Source organism: Lipomyces japonicus (assembly GCF_038497905.1).
Source record: "Lipomyces japonicus strain CBS 7319 unplaced genomic scaffold V1514scaffold_37, whole genome shotgun sequence".
Lineage (NCBI taxonomy): Eukaryota > Fungi > Ascomycota > Lipomycetes > Lipomycetales > Lipomycetaceae > Lipomyces > Lipomyces japonicus.
In genome coordinates, this window is record NW_027117849.1 from 36,715 (window position 1) to 54,254 (window position 17,540).

General features: G+C 35.6%; 4 protein-coding genes across 4 annotated transcripts; 2 read left to right on the top strand and 2 right to left on the bottom strand.

Annotated features, from left to right (window-relative positions):
* The first annotated feature begins 10 nt into the window (after positions 1–10).
* On the top strand, positions 11–1,713 carry V1514DRAFT_335020 (uncharacterized protein). The gene is made up of 2 exons (XM_066928319.1): positions 11–261; positions 325–1,713. Exons 1-2 carry the CDS (start codon positions 149–151, stop codon positions 1,271–1,273), a joined length of 1,062 nt encoding a protein of 353 aa, XP_066781935.1. The 5' UTR covers positions 11–148; the 3' UTR covers positions 1,274–1,713.
* Positions 1,714–9,019: 7,306 nt separating this feature from the next.
* On the top strand, positions 9,020–9,919 carry V1514DRAFT_348479 (uncharacterized protein; the record flags this gene model as incomplete). The annotated part of the gene is made up of 2 exons (XM_066929336.1): positions 9,020–9,527; positions 9,639–9,919. The coding sequence occupies 2 exons, from the start codon at positions 9,020–9,022 to the stop codon at positions 9,917–9,919; spliced, it is 789 nt and encodes a 262-aa protein (XP_066781936.1).
* Positions 9,920–14,090: 4,171 nt separating this feature from the next.
* On the bottom strand, positions 14,091–15,643 carry V1514DRAFT_335038 (casein kinase II subunit alpha). Its single transcript, XM_066928320.1, has 4 exons — positions 15,436–15,643; positions 15,132–15,367; positions 14,970–15,080; positions 14,091–14,917 (listed from the first exon to the last, which is right to left on the bottom strand). Exons 1-4 carry the CDS (start codon positions 15,521–15,523, stop codon positions 14,303–14,305), a joined length of 1,050 nt encoding a protein of 349 aa, XP_066781937.1. The 5' UTR covers positions 15,524–15,643; the 3' UTR covers positions 14,091–14,302.
* A 216-nt stretch (positions 15,644–15,859) lies between these two features.
* On the bottom strand, positions 15,860–17,507 carry V1514DRAFT_369061 (kinase-like domain-containing protein). The gene is made up of 4 exons (XM_066929931.1): positions 17,164–17,507; positions 16,857–17,092; positions 16,683–16,793; positions 15,860–16,628 (listed from the first exon to the last, which is right to left on the bottom strand). The coding sequence occupies exons 1-4, from the start codon at positions 17,249–17,251 to the stop codon at positions 15,990–15,992; spliced, it is 1,074 nt and encodes a 357-aa protein (XP_066781938.1). The 5' UTR covers positions 17,252–17,507; the 3' UTR covers positions 15,860–15,989.
* Positions 17,508–17,540: the final 33 nt, after the last annotated feature.

The window sequence follows — 17,540 nt, forward strand, 5'->3', positions numbered from 1 at the left end:
TGGTTTTTTCCGATTATTGTAATGTTCACTCACCCCTGATTTCTTTTAGTCCCAACCCAAACACTCAATTCAAGTCGTTAATGTCAACTAATTAAAAACATTATAATTTTATGCCACCAATGAATATTTTATTGACCGAATTGATATCATGGCATCACAGCAAATCAATGAAATTCTTCGACTGTTAACCACGACATGCAAGTTTTCGTTATCGGAATCAATCCCCATCGCAGCTTCATTAACAAGTCATGGCCTGGTCACGTACGTTGTCATAATAACCCTCATGCTAACGCTAACATTTACCTGGATTATATATATATATAGAAAAGAAAAAATTGGTCAACAGTCGGTTGAAGAATTGTCCAAGGTTTGTCCGATGTTGGATCAATCCCGACTGGCCCGATTGAAAACTGCCACGGCACCGGCGAGCAAACGAAAACGTTCGTTGCCATCACAATCACGACCTGGTTCAAAATCAGAAACATTGTTATCAAGATTACCAAAACGAGGTCGCAAGTTTACGATCGATGCCAAAACGGCACCGACAAGTGATGCCGATTTGGTCGTGCCCGAATTACTGAACCAGGACGACGACGACAACGGCTGCGGTCCGGTTACGATTCAGATCAACCGGGCACCGGTCATGATGCTGGTCACGTATTGCACATTAAAGCACAAGTTCCCGAATTACGGACCTGCAAGTTGGTTGTCATTGGCATCATGCACGGCCGCCATCGCATCACGACGCAAGGGCAAGGCCATTGGCATTTTTAAACCGCCACGATTACAATCATCAAAAGTTGAGATTCAAAACGTACAAGATTATGAAGATGATGAAGAAAAATTGTTATACCCTGCAGGCTATCGAAAATTACGCACGTTAGGCACGATTGATATTCCAATCTTACGCAAGGGCGAAGGTGAAGGTTATTGGGGGCTTGATATTGATTACCTGTTGGCAAACCAAAAAAATGTTGAGCAGGTTAAATGGATTCATCCTGCCTCAGTTTTTGATTACCTTCACCGGTCGTTTGGGGATCATTTGGCAATCATGCACGGCGCGATCGAACTTGTCATGCGATCTTGGGAACAACAACAACAACAACAACAGGATGATTGTGAGGTTGATTGGAGTACCAAAGCATGGCAATTATATGTGACAATCCGACCTGACGTGCATACCGGTGGGCAAGGATGGGCTCAAAAGGCATCATTTTGTAATGCTGACATTTTAAAAAAAATTGTGATAAATGAAACAGTCAATTCAAAGTAATAACAACAAAAAGAAGAAAATAAAAAAAAAAAAGAGTTAACGGCATGGCATGCCCAGGTATTATTCACAATGATTTGGCAACAGCCAAACAATGTACCGATGTGATCGGCAGGTACCTGTCAAAACAGGCAAGCAAATGGGTTTCACTTTTCAAATTTTTTTTTTTTTTAATAAACCTGCATTCCTCGGGTTGATTTGTGACGGAATTGTGAAGTTTATACCTACTTTGGTTGTTTAAATTACGGCATGAATTTTGACAGGTTTTAAAGTTTACAGACATGTACAAATATGCGTACGGTACAAGTACACACATCTCAAGGTACACATGAAATGTGAACTGATTTTTTTTTTTAATAACAAACATTTACTACGTGATAGATAGTTATGATGGATCATGTTAGGAAAATAATTTATTACTAAAATTATGATTATAATTATGTAAATTGGAATAGAAGCAATACAACCATTTGATTTACCTTTAACAAATACAGTATTATTATTAAGCTCAGGAGCAACATTAACGTATAACAACTAATATAAATTCTAATAAATCAAACAGCATACAAATACGTATTGTATAAAAGGAGGGTTCAAATTAAACCAGAAAGATTACATGTCAGCATTCGCTTATTTAAGATATTTTTGATTTTTTTTATTCTATCATTTTTATTTTTAATTTTTTAATTACTTTATTTCATCTTAAATTGTTCTGCTACCCAGTTTTTTTTTTTTTTTCACTTGTAATTGATAGTTACTTTAATGTGATATTCGGTTTTTTTCTTGGCGTGTAGAACCAGGGATCGTTTTTTTTCATATAAATTTAAATGCTCGGTTTTCGACTTACCCCGCAAATGAATACAAATCAGGTTTTTTTTCTTTCTTTCTTTCTTTCTTTATTTCTTCTTTTTTTTTTTGGGTTTGCGAGTAGCAAGTTATAAAACATGACTAGTTAATACTTGATGAATTATTATGTATAGCCGTTGCGAGGGATAGCTCTTAAACCCAGGGTTAAAAAAAAAGGCCATGCATGTCATCACACAATATTTCGAACCCCAACTTACGTACAAGCAAGCCCGACGAGGGACAAGCCAAGTGATTTCAAGAGGAACACGCATGCCATTATATAGCTTAGTGCAATTGCATATAAGTTCCATAATATAGTGTTGACGGCTCTGCCGAAACCTGATGATACCTGATAAGATCTCATTCAACAAATTCGTTCCCCCGGCATCCTTGAAACATATGAACGCACAAAATAATCAAAAAATTTACGTGAACAACTCACCGGCAACGTAAATTTTGTTTTTGGTTTCATAATTTGATCTTTATCAAGGCAAATAATTGTTTTTTTTCCAATCATCATATGTAGAATAATGCAAATAGCAGTAATTGGAATCAATTAACATAAATTTATAAAATCTTGCAGTCGGGCAAGAACCCAGATTTGAATACGGTTCACAAGAGCCATGCAAATCCCTTTTTTATTTTATTTTATTTAATGCATCTATTGGTGATTGACAGTAAAATTGAATCATCGCATTGTATCCTGGGAGACATTCGTACTATACCAAAAAAAAAAAAAAATCAAAGTTGAAACGACATACTTCCGGATCAGAAGCTCAATTACCAATAAATGGAATTTCATTTGAATAGACAGATATGATGGTTGATAAACAATGAAATATGGTGTTATTGCTAATTATTAATTTAATACTGCATGTAATTGCTTGAAATTCCGGGAGCTTAAAAAACAAAAAAAAAACAACAAAAACGACAATTAGCCAATTGTTTCAACACATAAGCTAGGTTCATTTTTGTAACTAAACCCGGAGTATAATCAATCAAACTGATAAACAATTCGTTTTGCAAATTTGCAATTCGAAGCACGAAAAAAAAAAAAAAAATTCATGATCAACAATCTTTTTGACTAGATAAGGTTCCTTCCTTCCTTTCTGCCTTAGCTTCTACTACTATATAGGCTAAGCAAATGCGCAGTTTGCAAAAAAAAAAAAAAATTGAAACCAAACCCAGAAAAATTGGTTTATTCTTTTCTTGAGCAAATTATTTTGTTGCGGGGTAACAATGTTTTTTTTTTTAAGACAAATCAAATTTTGTTGAAAATATAAACTTCGTCAGAGTTGCACACCCTAGGGTCGAGCTTATTATAATATAGGTACATTATATATATACACGAATATATTACCTTTTTTTTATAAAATTTTTCTCGGCGATTCTTGCCTTGTCTGCGGAGAAATAGGAGGAGTCTTGCGTGAATAATCAGTCGTAATTAACGAGTTGCATTATAATTGATAAAATATATTCTTTTTAATACAAGTTAGCATACATAAACGAATCAGTTGACGTAAACCGTTTTTTTTTTTTTTTTTTTTTGCTTCTTTAAATGTATATATAGAAGCCGTTGAAAAATTTATATGCAATGTGTACAAGTTAAGTACCATCATAATGTACAACTAAAAAATCGCTTTTTTGAAAATCCATATTTTTCAATAACGGGTAACGAGTTGTGTTTCCCCCGAGTAACAACTAAACCCTACAGAGTTGTATATATACAGAGAAAGCAAACGAAACCCGGAATTACAATATACGAATAAGAATGAAATTTATATAACCATATACACACCAATTGTTCAACCAGTGCACAAAATAGCGCAAACACGGGATACATAATAACTCTTCTTGTCACAACCCAAACGACATATAGCACCACCGTACCAGAGTATATAAATAAATTTGCTTTTTCATCACACTTTGAAGAGAGTGAGAATGGCTACAAATTGTGACAATTTTTTTTTTTTGTTGCGTTGTTAACCATTGCGGGTGTTGTATTGGAACCAAAGTTTGATAACGATGTCGTTGTCTTATCCGTATATATAACAACTCAATTGATGTACATATTCTCACCTATTAAACAAATATGAAATGTATAAAAAATAATCTGATACGTGTTTTATAGTAAAAGTTATTAACTGTATAATCCAATTTTTATGATTGCTTTTGGCTTATATGTGCTGCTTTTGCCTTTAGGACGAATTCGTTATTGCCCGCAAAATTCCGGGCGTTCCAGTTTTAAACAAACTTCTTCCATGCATGGAAGCCAAAGCGGCTCACGCACGCTATTATGAATAGTTCAGTTCTAGCCCCCGGTTTAGCCAGCCCACCAACCCACCAATTCACAAATAGTAGTGCGACAAGTGTCGATCAATGGATGAGATATATATTAAATGGACACAAATACCCATTGGGTTTTTTGTGTTGGATTCCCATTGGTCGTGGTGTGTGGCCTCGGAGTTTTCCTTATTTGAACAAATTTATACGTGATTTGTTTTAAGCCGGAACTTTCCCTTCACACAGTCCGTGTATTAGTGAACTACAAACGAACCGCGTGTTTTCTAAATACTCTATGAAATAAATTGTTACGTGTAAGTTAAGTTCTTTTTTATTTGTTAATAAGTTATAAGAAGCACAATTGTCGACCGTTGGCGGTAATTTTAGCTGCTGCATGATGATAACCAGGCCCGCTAGACATATATATATATATATATTATATATCCGGGGGCCGCCGACCGCGCAAAAGGTGCATTTGCGATAATGCAACGTTCTGTCTGAGTGTTAGATTGTAATCTATTAGTACTACCATAGCAAATATTTATATTGAAATAAACGAAAATTATTTTATTTTATTTTGTTATTTTTTTTTTCGATATTAGTAAGGCTGGAGTTTGAAATCAGCTCGCTTAAACAACGAAAAAAAAAATTCAAGGTACGGACGGTAAATTTCGACAATCTTGGGTGTGACAGCTTTGTTTTATACCCGCACGCAATCTCTCAAACCTTGGTCGCACACGCACCAATAAGAAAGCTTGCACTCCATTGAGAAATACGTACTAATACACAGCTATTGAATAGCTTGTTAATAGAATGACGACAAAGAGAATCAGTTGCATTTTTATAGTTTTCAAATATACAAATTGGTTAAATACGTTACGCTAAATAATACTTATATATTGTTAAATTTAGTAGGTACTTTGTGTGTGATTATGCTATACAAGTATATTACACGTTGTGTTTATGAAAATTTTGGAGTTGTTGAAACATAAAGGGAAGGCCCGCAACGAAATACTACGCTAATGCAAGGGAAAGTAGAAGTAGAGTGTAGAATTTTACGGCATTTTAAATGTGATATGTTTTTGAATTGTATATTTTTACAACCCCGACTTGTAATCAAGGTTTACAAAGATTCTTTCTTTGCTTCGTCTGTTTCTCGACGACCTAAGAGCAAAAGAGGAGAATAACGTAATACCCTAACACGTAGTTACTTCTAGCAAGCTGACATTAAACGATGGCGCGACGTCAAACCGTGGTCCAGATAGATGTAATTCTTTTTTTTTTTTTTGGTTCGCGCCTCGCTGCAGTTTTACCCTGGGTGTGAGTGTGTAAAAGTGTGGGCCTTGGAAACACAAAAGTCAGAAAATTATAGAAGACGGATCCTGTTCTGGCCCTTGGTCACGTTACTTGGTGAGTTTTCACTGTCCAAGTTATTACCAGCGTTGGCGCGCATGCGTTACTCACTACGCAATGTGAATATATATTTTATTTATTAGTATTTTTTGATTGTTCAACCCTCATTCATCCAAGAGGTTGTAAATTTAATATAATAATTTTTCACAAGATACTTTTGCGGGTGTATGATTGGATAGGTTTCGGTCACATTTCCGAGACTGGCAAAATCTGAAACCGGCATAAACTGAAGCAAAACAGTTAGTTGTATACGTAATCGTATTATCAAGTACGGAACTACAGTAAACCCTCGCTATAGTGAGCCTCGATATAGTAAGGTTTTTTCTTTCCCAGAGTTGTTTTTACATTATTGTTGGGCTGTGGATGGCTGGGGCGTGGCTGTGTTAAGGCTAGGGTTGTGTTTGTACTTGTACATATATAAGCTGAGGTTAAGCCCATAATAAATTTTCATCATCGAAAATTAGACAACAGTTATAAAAAGATTTTTCGTTATAAGATCTTACTAATATTTTAGGGACCTTACTATATCGAGGTGGCCCCTGAAACATATTCATAAACTATGTATTTACCGTTTAAAGTAGTCTTACACAACCATCTCTAATTCAATTTCACGATAATGACACCCATCATTACTTCAAAGACAAAACGAAGACCATTTACATTGGCTGAAAAACATGCATTGCGCCAAAGAAAGAGAGACCACCCTCATGCGTCTCAAAAAGATCTTCGTGAATGAATGTACTCCAGGCAATACGTTGGGGAATAGATGTCTGGAAGAGGCAGATATCACCACAAACCATATCAAATTGTTGAAAACCCACCTTGGAAGGTGCTACTGATTATGATAAAAGCTTAGATCCGAACATAATTAAAGATCTTGAAAGGGATTATCTGAGTTATGTCTCAGATCGCATATTGAAAATATTATGGATATACATTCATTTCTCAACCCGGTGGGTGAGACTTCTGAAGAACCTCCAAAGGATAATAGAAGCCTTTATTCTCGCTCAATTTGAGCCTGAAAGTGAAGAGTCTGATGAGGAAATCGAGGATAGACCTTTGATTTCAAATAAAAGGGCTCATGAAGCCTACGAAATTTTGCAGTTGTTTGGTGAACAACAGAAGGATTCCAAAAGTGCTCTGGAATCATTTTGGGGAATTTATGAGACGCTGTAAAACATCTAAAATGAGCCAGTATAGCATAACTTAAAAAGCTTTTTTGTGCATAACAAATATATTTACTTACATTTAATGCATACATGCAAAACTGCACAGACGTTTGGGTAACTTCCTATAGTAAGAACTCGATATAAGAAGCAAATATTTCTACCAGAAGGGTTTACTGTATCATGTATTGTAAGTACTCACGTATGATAAGTAATACGGGTACTTGCGCTGAGCCTTACTCAAAATTTTTTTTTTTTTTGCCCACCGGGTACATAATGTACTTAATTCAATTGTATTTTATACACAACGACTTTTAATCTTGATTGTATTCTTAAGCTTTATTTTGCATTCATATATCGTTAAATATGATAATATTTTATTAGTAAAAAAAAAATATTTTAAGCATATACGACATGTTTATAAAACATGTCTGGATGAATCTAAACAAACTCACAACCCCCGTTACCTTTAAACTTTAAATCATACTACACTGCTTATGTAACGTATTTTCCTACCAACCAACCAGCCAGCCTTGGCCACGACGAAATCACACTCAACTGCCTAAATACTAATACTCGTATATATATGCAGTAATACGTATAGTTATGCAGTATTTTATAATAATTTTTTGATTTTAAACTTTGCCCTTTTTAGTACGGAGATTGCATAGACGTATACAAACCTTATAAATTTTAGCAAATAATAATTATATTTCTACTGTAGCGATATTTGAAGTATATTTCATGGAGCTGAAAGATATTAAGTACGGCAAGCGAAGTTGAGTTACGATATGATAAAAACAAGAGAATAAACGCATGCATCGTACGAGTTCGATACATGCCAATCGGTGTTCAATGTTACATGTATGTATAGAGTGGTTGTGATATACATGGAGTGAGTGACGAGACGAGAATAGGCAACTAGATGGGACGACATGAACCCAGCCTTGCCTTGCCGGCCTGCCGGTCTGTCAGCCTGTCGGCACCGTGAGATTTTGTATGCAGACAAAACAAGAACATGGGCCGGTTGCGCTATTATTATTATTATTATTATTTTTATTATTATATTATATACTTTATACTGTGTATGGTACAGTGTCTTGGTTACTTAAAAGTTTAGACCAGACGAAGAGAAAAAGCAAACTTCGTGAGCCGGGAACAGAGAAACGCAGGGTTAAAGGTTTGTTACTGAATTTTCGGAGTTTGACCCCGTTGGTTATGTGGTTAAGGGTCCAACTCAGTTTCGAGGAAAGTTTCAATTGTAGTGTGACTGATAAAACAAGGTTTTTAGCAAAAAGGTACCTGAACCCAAGGTTCTCGTTAAAAGCTGAACCAAACTTTTTTATCTGTACCGTTGTTATTGCAGGTTTTTTTGTGAGAAGAAATGTGCGTAAGCATTCACATCACTCAAGTTATAGTGTGGTACTATACTTCAATCTTGCTCGGCTTTGAAGAAACAGAAAAAAACACCTATAAGATATCGCCAAACCCCGCCCTTCATTCCTTTCACCTCCTTCCTTACCTGCTTCCAATCCCTTGAATTCTTAATTTTTTTTTTTTTTTTAGTTCATTCATTCTTGTTAGTCTCTTTCTTTTCTTTTTTTTTTGTTTTCTTTCATTTCTTTTGGGGGGTTTTGTTTGTTTGTTTGTCTGCTCCAAAACTACTTTTTTTTGAGTCTGGTTTTTTTTTTCTTCCTATCCTTTGATCATTGCTAGTATTTACAAACTTGTCTTGTTGATCCAATCATTTTGCCGGTCACTCATTGTGAAAATTCTCTTTTTTTTCGCATTCATTAAATTGGGTTTGTGTTCTTGACCAAAATTTTAAAGAACTTTTCTTGCAACATCGAAGCTTTTTTTCATCAATTGAAAGAATATCTTTGGTTGATCTCGAAGATTTACCTTTTCATTCATTATCTTTTTTTTGAATTGAGGACTTTTTTTTTGCATTTATTAATCTTCACAATCTTTAATGTATGTTGGGTCTCAATGCGCCTTGTGAATCAATTGGCTAATTTTTTTTTTTTTTTTTTCTACTAGCATGTTTGACGATTACGATTCCAATGCGATCTTAATGGCTACTTATAATCAATTAGATTGGCAACAGGCTCCTCATGCTTCAGGACTTCATCAAGTTCTCTCGTCTCCACCCGTTATGTTCCGACGGACCTCGTCAGCTTCATCTGTTTCTTCGGTTTCATCTTTTTGTTCGTCTGGTCCAACCACTCCAACCGAAGACGTTCCGATTTCCATCACTCCGGGCATGCTTTCGCTTTCGTCACAGTCTGCTTTAGATTCTCCCGAACTTTCACCTTCTTCCACCCCGATTTGCTCGCCAGTAAAAGACCGGTTTTTCGCTACTCCGTGCCAAGATCAAGTCGTGACGCTTCTTACTCCGACGACGGAGTCCACAAATTTTTCTTCATTTTATGGTTCTGCGCCGATTATCTATCATCCGCGCGCTGCCGCGGCGTCTTATGCTCTTCAGCAAGTTGCGTCGACCAATGTAACTCCTTCGCCGCCCGCCACACCATCACCTGCTGTTACTCGTCATCGTCATCACCACCACCACCACCATCATCATCATCCGTCGCTATCTAGATCAGTATCACCACTCTCACCGCTTTCTCCTCCATCTGGCATGTCCAGTACTAGTGCAGCGGCCATTCCAATGGCACCGGTCCAGGTGAAATCATTACCGACAACTCTTCTTTCTCCAACTGACAAGCGTCATAAATGTGACAAGTGTACTAAAGGGTTTAAACGTTTGGAACATTTGCGACGTCACACGCGGACACATACTGACGAACGACCGTTTGTATGCGATGTCGAATCGTGTCAACGTCGATTTTCCAGGAGTGATAACCTGCGAGCTCATAGGCGCACACATATGCGCAAGGGTGGTCGAAATGGATACGTTGAAGGTCTTCAGCCTCTGTAACATTTTTTTTTTTTACATTATGTGTTTTTTGGGAATTTATTTGGTCTGAATTAGTATTTTTTTTTTTGGGGGGGGGGCGATTTTTATTTGTTTTTGTTTGTTTTATGAGATGGCCACTACATTTGTACATATTATATTTCGGTGTGCTGTATTTCTGTTTTTTTTTTTTTTTGGTTTTACTGGTTATGGTAAACGTATGTGGGATTCGGAAAATAGTTTTTTTTGTTAATGAAAGGATCTTGATGAGGAGAGCAATGCTTTTCTATGAACTTTTTTGGGATCAGTGAGTTATCATTTTGTTTTGTTTTTTTATTTTTATTTTTTTTTTTTTACTGTGATATAAAATAATATGACTTTTGTTTATTTTATTTTATAACGCAAGGGTCACATGCGCCTTCTTGATCCATTCATACATGATTTCACATTCAATGTTTTTGAGAATTCATGAAAAGTTATATATAAAAGCTTGTTTTAAAAACAAATAAATGTAAATTTAGAAAGTAAAAAAATTGGTCAAAAAAAAAAAAAAAAAAAGACAATCAGTCGTGCCATTGACGTGAACGTGGGCTGACCGTGCGGCTCCGGGTGGAGGAAGGAACAATATGTTTATTTTTAAAGTTTAGAAGTTTGGTGGGAAGAATGTGATTCCCAAAAAAATAAAATAAATCTGCTTTTCGTTTTGGGAACCAAGTTTGAGATTGTAAACACATGGCAAATAAAATTTTTTTTTTCACGGTAGTACATATTAAGGTATATATATATATATATATCACATCAATTATATACGAGGTTGGTACCAATGGCTGTGATAAACAAAAGAGTTGTGGTGCCATGGTTTTTGCAAATCACGTAGCAACTTTTGCCGAAGCACCAGTGATACGTCCTGTGTTTACAAATTTTTTTTTCTTTCTTTTTTCTTTTTTTCACCAAATTCCTCAGTTGCGTGAAATTCATGTTGTTTTTGTGCCATGTTAAGGTCAAGATGAGACAAAACATTTAATCTAACCATATACAAATTCAATAAATGAAAGACACGGATGAGAATTTTTGTTTTGCCAATATACTCATTACATGTATGCAAAATTGTCCAATTCTATAGTTATTATAGGTGTCGTAAACACGTTCAACCATATTTTTGCATATTGCAAAATTGAGCGTCAACATCTCTAACGCGTAAACACGAAATGGACGCGCCTAAAAAAAAAACCGACGCGTTCTGGCGACACAAAAAAACTGAACAAACGCGTTGCGCCACGTCGCGCGCGGCGCGTCGTGAACTGGGCATGTTTGGTACATGGTCCGTGCAGCTGGGAAAGGGCAAAATAAGAAATTTTACAGCGGTTTGAAACCGGACCGTTGCAACCGTACTTTACGTAAGCCATACGTCAAACAAACGTCCAAACAGATGAATTAACTATGCGCATGTAGTTCACCTATCATGTTCTAAATAAATTAACAAAAAAATGTGAGAAATATTGGAGGTGGTCATTCGTATATACTATCTTACTGTATAGTATTGACCCCTTGGAAAATTAAAAGAGTACTTTGCAATATTTTTATTCTTATTCACTTCTTCACATAATACAACGATAATTAAAAAACATATATATACGATATAAGCATAAACCCTAATCCACGCAAAATTAATTGTACCCTCTAATTGGACAGTAGTAACTGTACACAGCAATAAAACATTATACCCTAGACTAGTCTAATATTCTCACACTTCCTTGCAATTTATGGAGCGTAACTTCATTTCTCCAGTAAACCGTTGGGCTTTTTCAAACTGAGGGACTTTGTGAGAGTGTCTGCTATCATATCTGAAGTGCTCAGGTGTTACAACTAATTACAGACATGGCGCTCTTTTGTTCGAATATGTTTCGTACGTGAATGTGATCCCGAACATTTTGCGATACAAATCATAGACATGTCGTCTTCATAAAGCACTGTTTGCTGTTTGTACTGTACTGACTCCATGCATCTTTGGATCCAGATTGCCTCTCGAGCAGCTTCACTTAATGCAACCAATTCCGCTTCGGTTGAACTGAGAGTATCTAGGTCTTGTTTTCTACTTGACCATGAGTTTGGGCATTCATGAATTTTGAAGAAATAACCGCCACGAGATTTTGATGTACTAATCTCATTTGAGAAATCTGCATCTGAATAGCCAGTAATAGTAACTTCCTTTGAATTGTTGCTACCTTTGAAGTATAGACCTAATCAATCGTTCCTTTAATATAACAAAGACGTTTCAGTTCTGACATGTGTCCTTCAAGAGAATTCTGAAGATGCTGAGTTAATGCAGAAGTATGAGAGCAGATATCTGGTCGAGTATACTTCATTGCAGATAGTAATTTTCCAAGAATTTCTTGATACGGTTTTATATTTTCAAATGGGTTTCCCTCGATTTTGCTGAGATCAAGACCTGGTGTAAGTGGTGTTGATACTGGTTTTGCTTCATTCATTTTATATTCTGTTAGCACGCCACGTAGATAGCCTGATTGATCTAAAGTGTACCCATCTGCCACCTTTTTCACCTTCAGACCAAGAAATTCTGACACAGTTCCCAAGTCTTTCATTTCATAGATGGATTGCAGGACAGATTTCACCGTGTCAACTTCCTTTTGATTTGTGCCAGCTATAAGGAGATCGTCAACATATATGGCCAGATATGCTCGAGATTCATTTATGTTTCTGAAATAAAAACTTAAATCTTTGCTGGTTCTCTGGAAACCCAGTTTTTTCATAGTGTTATCAAATTCCTTGTTCCAACATCTTGGAGCTTGTTTCAATCCGTACAGGCTTTTGTTAAGTTTGAGAACATATTGACTGTTATTAATATCCAGTCCGTCAGGTATATTCATGTGTATTGTTTCCTTCAGCTCACCATTGACGAATGCAGTCTAAACATTCATTTGAAATATTGATAATCCTTCCATTGTTGCCATAGATAGTAACATCTTAACACTCTCTGGTCTGAATGTCGGACTGAACGTTTCTGAATAATCCACTCCTTTTGTTTGTAAAAATCCTTTTGCCACCAATCTTGCTTTGTATCAAAATATCACCTTTTAAATCTTTCTTTGTAGTAAATACCCACTTGTTTTTTATAATTTTCATATTCTTTTCTTTTTTTTCTTTACTTCCCATGTTTTATGTTTTTCTAGGGAATTTAATTCTTCTTTGATTGGTTTTTTCCAATTTTCTTTTTCTTTTCTTGTGCTTGATATCGCATCTTCATATAACTTTGGTTCACTATTTAAATCATTCAACACAATAATTCAATTGAGAAGTTCTTGACGTTGTCGATCTCGTAAAATTCTCAATTGAATTAACCGTTCCCGTTCTGGAGTTGTGAACATTTTCTTTCGTTTTTCTTTATGATTTCGTTGATTTCTTCTGTTTTCTTCTGCTACTTCAGTTGAATTTTCTGTATTTGATCTCACGTCTTTGATCGTCTGAAGTTCTGATGTTGATTTTTTCCCTGTATCTGATGGCTCTGTATTTTCCCTTTCAAGTGTACTGTTATTCTGTGTTGATATTGGAACAGTTCCACTTGATATCGTTTGCATTTTGAAAACAGGAGTGTCAGGAAGGAAGTTTTCATCCATCATATCATCATAATCCTCCGACTCTGATAGATGAGCACTATGATTGAATCGTAGTACTCGTTCGGGATAACGTGTCAAATTCTGTGCTGGTTTGGATGTAGTAATACCATTACAACCCGACCATTTCACAAGATCTTGTCTTTTTGCGATTTCGGAATTATGGTTGCCAGCATTTCTTCAACTTTATATTTCTTTGTCTTATTGGAGGAGGTGAGGAAGCGAGACAAAAATTCAGACCATCGAGCTTTGTCGGTGATTTAATAATTTAGTAGTCATTGAAATTAAAATTATGTCAATAAACCAAAAAAAAAAATAATGAATAACATCAAAAAAAGAAATAATTAATGTATACGGTGCGGTATAACGAGACAATAATAAAACGTAGACAAAAAGAACGTTGTAACAGTAAACCTTTAAACTTATTTTTTTTATCGATATAATAAACACTTGCCATAATTTATTTCTCGGCAAAAACTTTGGCAAATTATTTTCTACTGACAGTCTGACATACGGCTTGAAAAAAAAAAAAATTTTCTTTTCGAGATCAGTACAATTATAATGTGCAATGTAATAAATTGTAATGATTATCCGTTCCAATAAAATTACCAAAAATAAGAACCCATATTAAAACTAAATTAAATTTAAAAAAAAAAAAAAAAACCCCACCAAAATACGTCGTGAATACAATCATAGGTAAACTGGTTACTAGCTACAGTGATCTCTAAAAAAAAGTTATTATTAATTGGTTGAAGGTCTGCGATATTGATTTATCCTAAGCTGTGGCGGCAACAGCATTGGCAGCTGTTGCTGCCTTCTCGACATGCTCTTTCCTCACGGGAGCAAAATATTCATGTTCCATTGCTTCTTTGGCAGTTAAACGTTCTTGATGGTCGTATCTCACAATCTTATCCAAAAAATCCAATGCCTGTGGTGAACAATATTTCTGATTGTCCGCATTAACAAACCTTGACCACGGCTTCCTGGCAAATTTACCAATAAGGTTATCATATTGGCTGTCTAGTTCGATATCGTACTTGTCTAAATAAGTATTTAATGAATCCGTGCCCAAAACCCTGGCAATTTTGACAAGTTGATCTGTGTTGGAGCTGCCATGGAAAAAAGGTTCCTTGCGAAATATCATTGCTGCAAACATGGCACCAAGAGACCACAAGTCTAACGAATAATCATACTCTTGGAAATCAACCAATAATTCGGGTCCTTTAAAGCAACGAGATGATACTCGGACATTGTAATCTTGGCCGGCATGATAGAATTCAGCCAGGCCCCAATCAATTAAACGAAGCTTGCGCTTGTCATGGTCAATCATCACGTTGTGAGGCTTCACATCTCGGTGCATTATGCCTTTGGAATGGCAGAAATCAAGTGCCTGTTAGTGTGTCAGAAAACTTATGAGACCGCTGAAAAGTTTTTGCTTTTACCTTTAATAATTCATAAATGTAATAGCGAATATCGTAATCACTGAGCCTAGGGTAAAGAATTCGGAAATCAATGTTGTTCACATGTTCAAATATTAAAGAAGGAGTTCGATTCTGTCCGATTATTAGCAATTAATCAAAAACGAAAGCAAACCTACTTCGTACCTGTGCATCTCTGACGATATCTAACAATGTCACAATGTTTGTTCCGCCGGCAAGAGTCAAAAGAATTTTAATTTCACGTTTAATTTTCTTTTTTTTAACCGGCTTCAATACTTTGATTATACATTTTTGCTGGTCCAAAATTTTGAATCCTTCAAAAACTTCAGAATATTTGCCTCGTCCGACTTTTCTCACAATCTCATATTTTTCAATATCTCCCCAGCGAATTTGAAAGTTATCTAAATAAATTATCAATTTGATTAGCTTAATTATTTTCTTTTAGAGTAAAAAAAACAGTGTAACTGACCATAATCGGAGTATGACTGAGGCAATTGTGCATTCACATGTGCATATGTTCTCGCGATAGATGGTGATACAGTGTTTGCTTTCACCATTATTCAGTCTTCGTCCGTTAGACGTTTTAAAAAATTATTTAAAGACGGTGAAAATTAAAAATAATCTATCTATATATGTATGTATATGCTATAGATTTCAGCGCATCAACATTCCTCAGTATTTATTTTTTTTTATTTTTACAATTTTCGCGAACGGAACTAACGGCGTAAATTTATCAGTTACGATACACCGTTAAATCAATAAACATGTTTTTTTTTTAAAGCAACAAGCTGTAGAGATTGCGAATATAATTTTTTTTTGTAAAACATACGGAGAAAATAGACAATTAAATGTTACACGGCATTGTTTTCACAAAAATTAATTAAATTTTTCGAATCTGCCAATACAATTATAAATAAACGACTATATACCAATTACAATATAAGAAAACAAAAACTTAACGCAAATTGAACATTTATTATCGAGCTGAATTCAAGACCAACAAAAAAACGAGACCTCGGGTGATTACTTACTGTTTGAAGAAGCAACAGTTTGATTTGAGGACGTGGCCGTAGCAGCAGCTGCTGCCTTCTCGGCATGCTCTTTTCTCACGGGAGCAAAATATTCATGTTCCATTGCTTCTTTGGCAGTTAAACGTTCTTGATGGTCGTATCTCACAATCTTATCCAAGAAATCCAATGCCTGTGGTGAACAATATTTCTGATTGTCCGCATTAACAAACCTTGGCCATGGCTTTCTGGCAAATTTACCAATAAGGCTATCATATTGGCTATCCAGTTCGACGTCATACTTATCTAAATAAGTATTTAATGAATCCGTGCCCAAAACCCTGGCAATTTTGACAAGTTGATCTGTGTTGGAGCTGCCATGGAAAAAAGGTTCCTTGCGAAATATCATTGCTGCAAACATGGCACCAAGAGACCACAAGTCTAACGAATAATCGTACTCTTGGAAATCAACCAATAATTCGGGTCCTTTGAAGTATCGAGATGATACTCGGACGTTATAATCTTGGCCGGCATGATAGAATTCAGCCAGGCCCCAATCAATTAAACGAAGCTTGCGCTTGTCATGGTCAATCATCACGTTGTGAGGCTTCACATCTCGGTGCATTATGCCTTTGGAATGACAGAAATCAAGTGCCTGTTATGAGTTTAGAACCCGTAACAAAGATAAAATCTCAATTTTTGTTTTTACCTTCAATAATTCATAAATGTAAAACCGAATATCATAGTCAGTAAACTTGGGATAAAGAATTCGGAAATCAATGTTGTTGACATGTTCAAAAATTAAGGACGGAGTTCGACTCTGTCCATTCATTAGCAATTACCCACCAAAAAAAAAAACAAAAAAGCTATTTGAAATCTGTACCTGTGCATCTCTGACAATATCTAACAAAGCCACAATGTTTGGACCACCCGACAAGTTTAAAAGAATTTTGACTTCTCGCTTTATTTTCTTTTTCTTCACTGGCTTCAATACTTTGATAACACATTTTTGCTGATTCAAAACATTTACTCCTTCAAATACTTCAGAATATTTGCCTCGTCCAACTTTTTTTACAATTTCATAGTTTTCAATATCTCCCCATTGAATTTGAAAATTGTCTAAAATAAACACAAATTAATTAGCTTAATTACTGGTCAACAGAGACCCTTCTGACAATTAGCTAACTCACCGTAATCGGAATATGATTGTGGTAATTGCGCATTTACATGCGCATATGTCCGAGCAATAGAAGGAGAAGAAGGATGTGCTTCTGCCATTATTTCTCGATGCCAATCCGTGCTTGCCCGTGTACAACGCCCAAGCTTGTGAGATCTTGCCCAAAAATTATACCAAGCGACTGTAACAAATTCAAAAATCTATTTTTTTTTATTGTAGGCTTACGATCCCAGATATCGGTCCAATATACGTTCGATTTCAAGCGATGATTGTTTTGCAGATGATGCAAATAGAGAAAAGAGAGTTAATGCAATTTTGCGTTTGCAGAGCGTGGGGAAAGCTGCTGTGCACTCTATAAAACAAGGCAACATATATATCATTTTTTTTAGA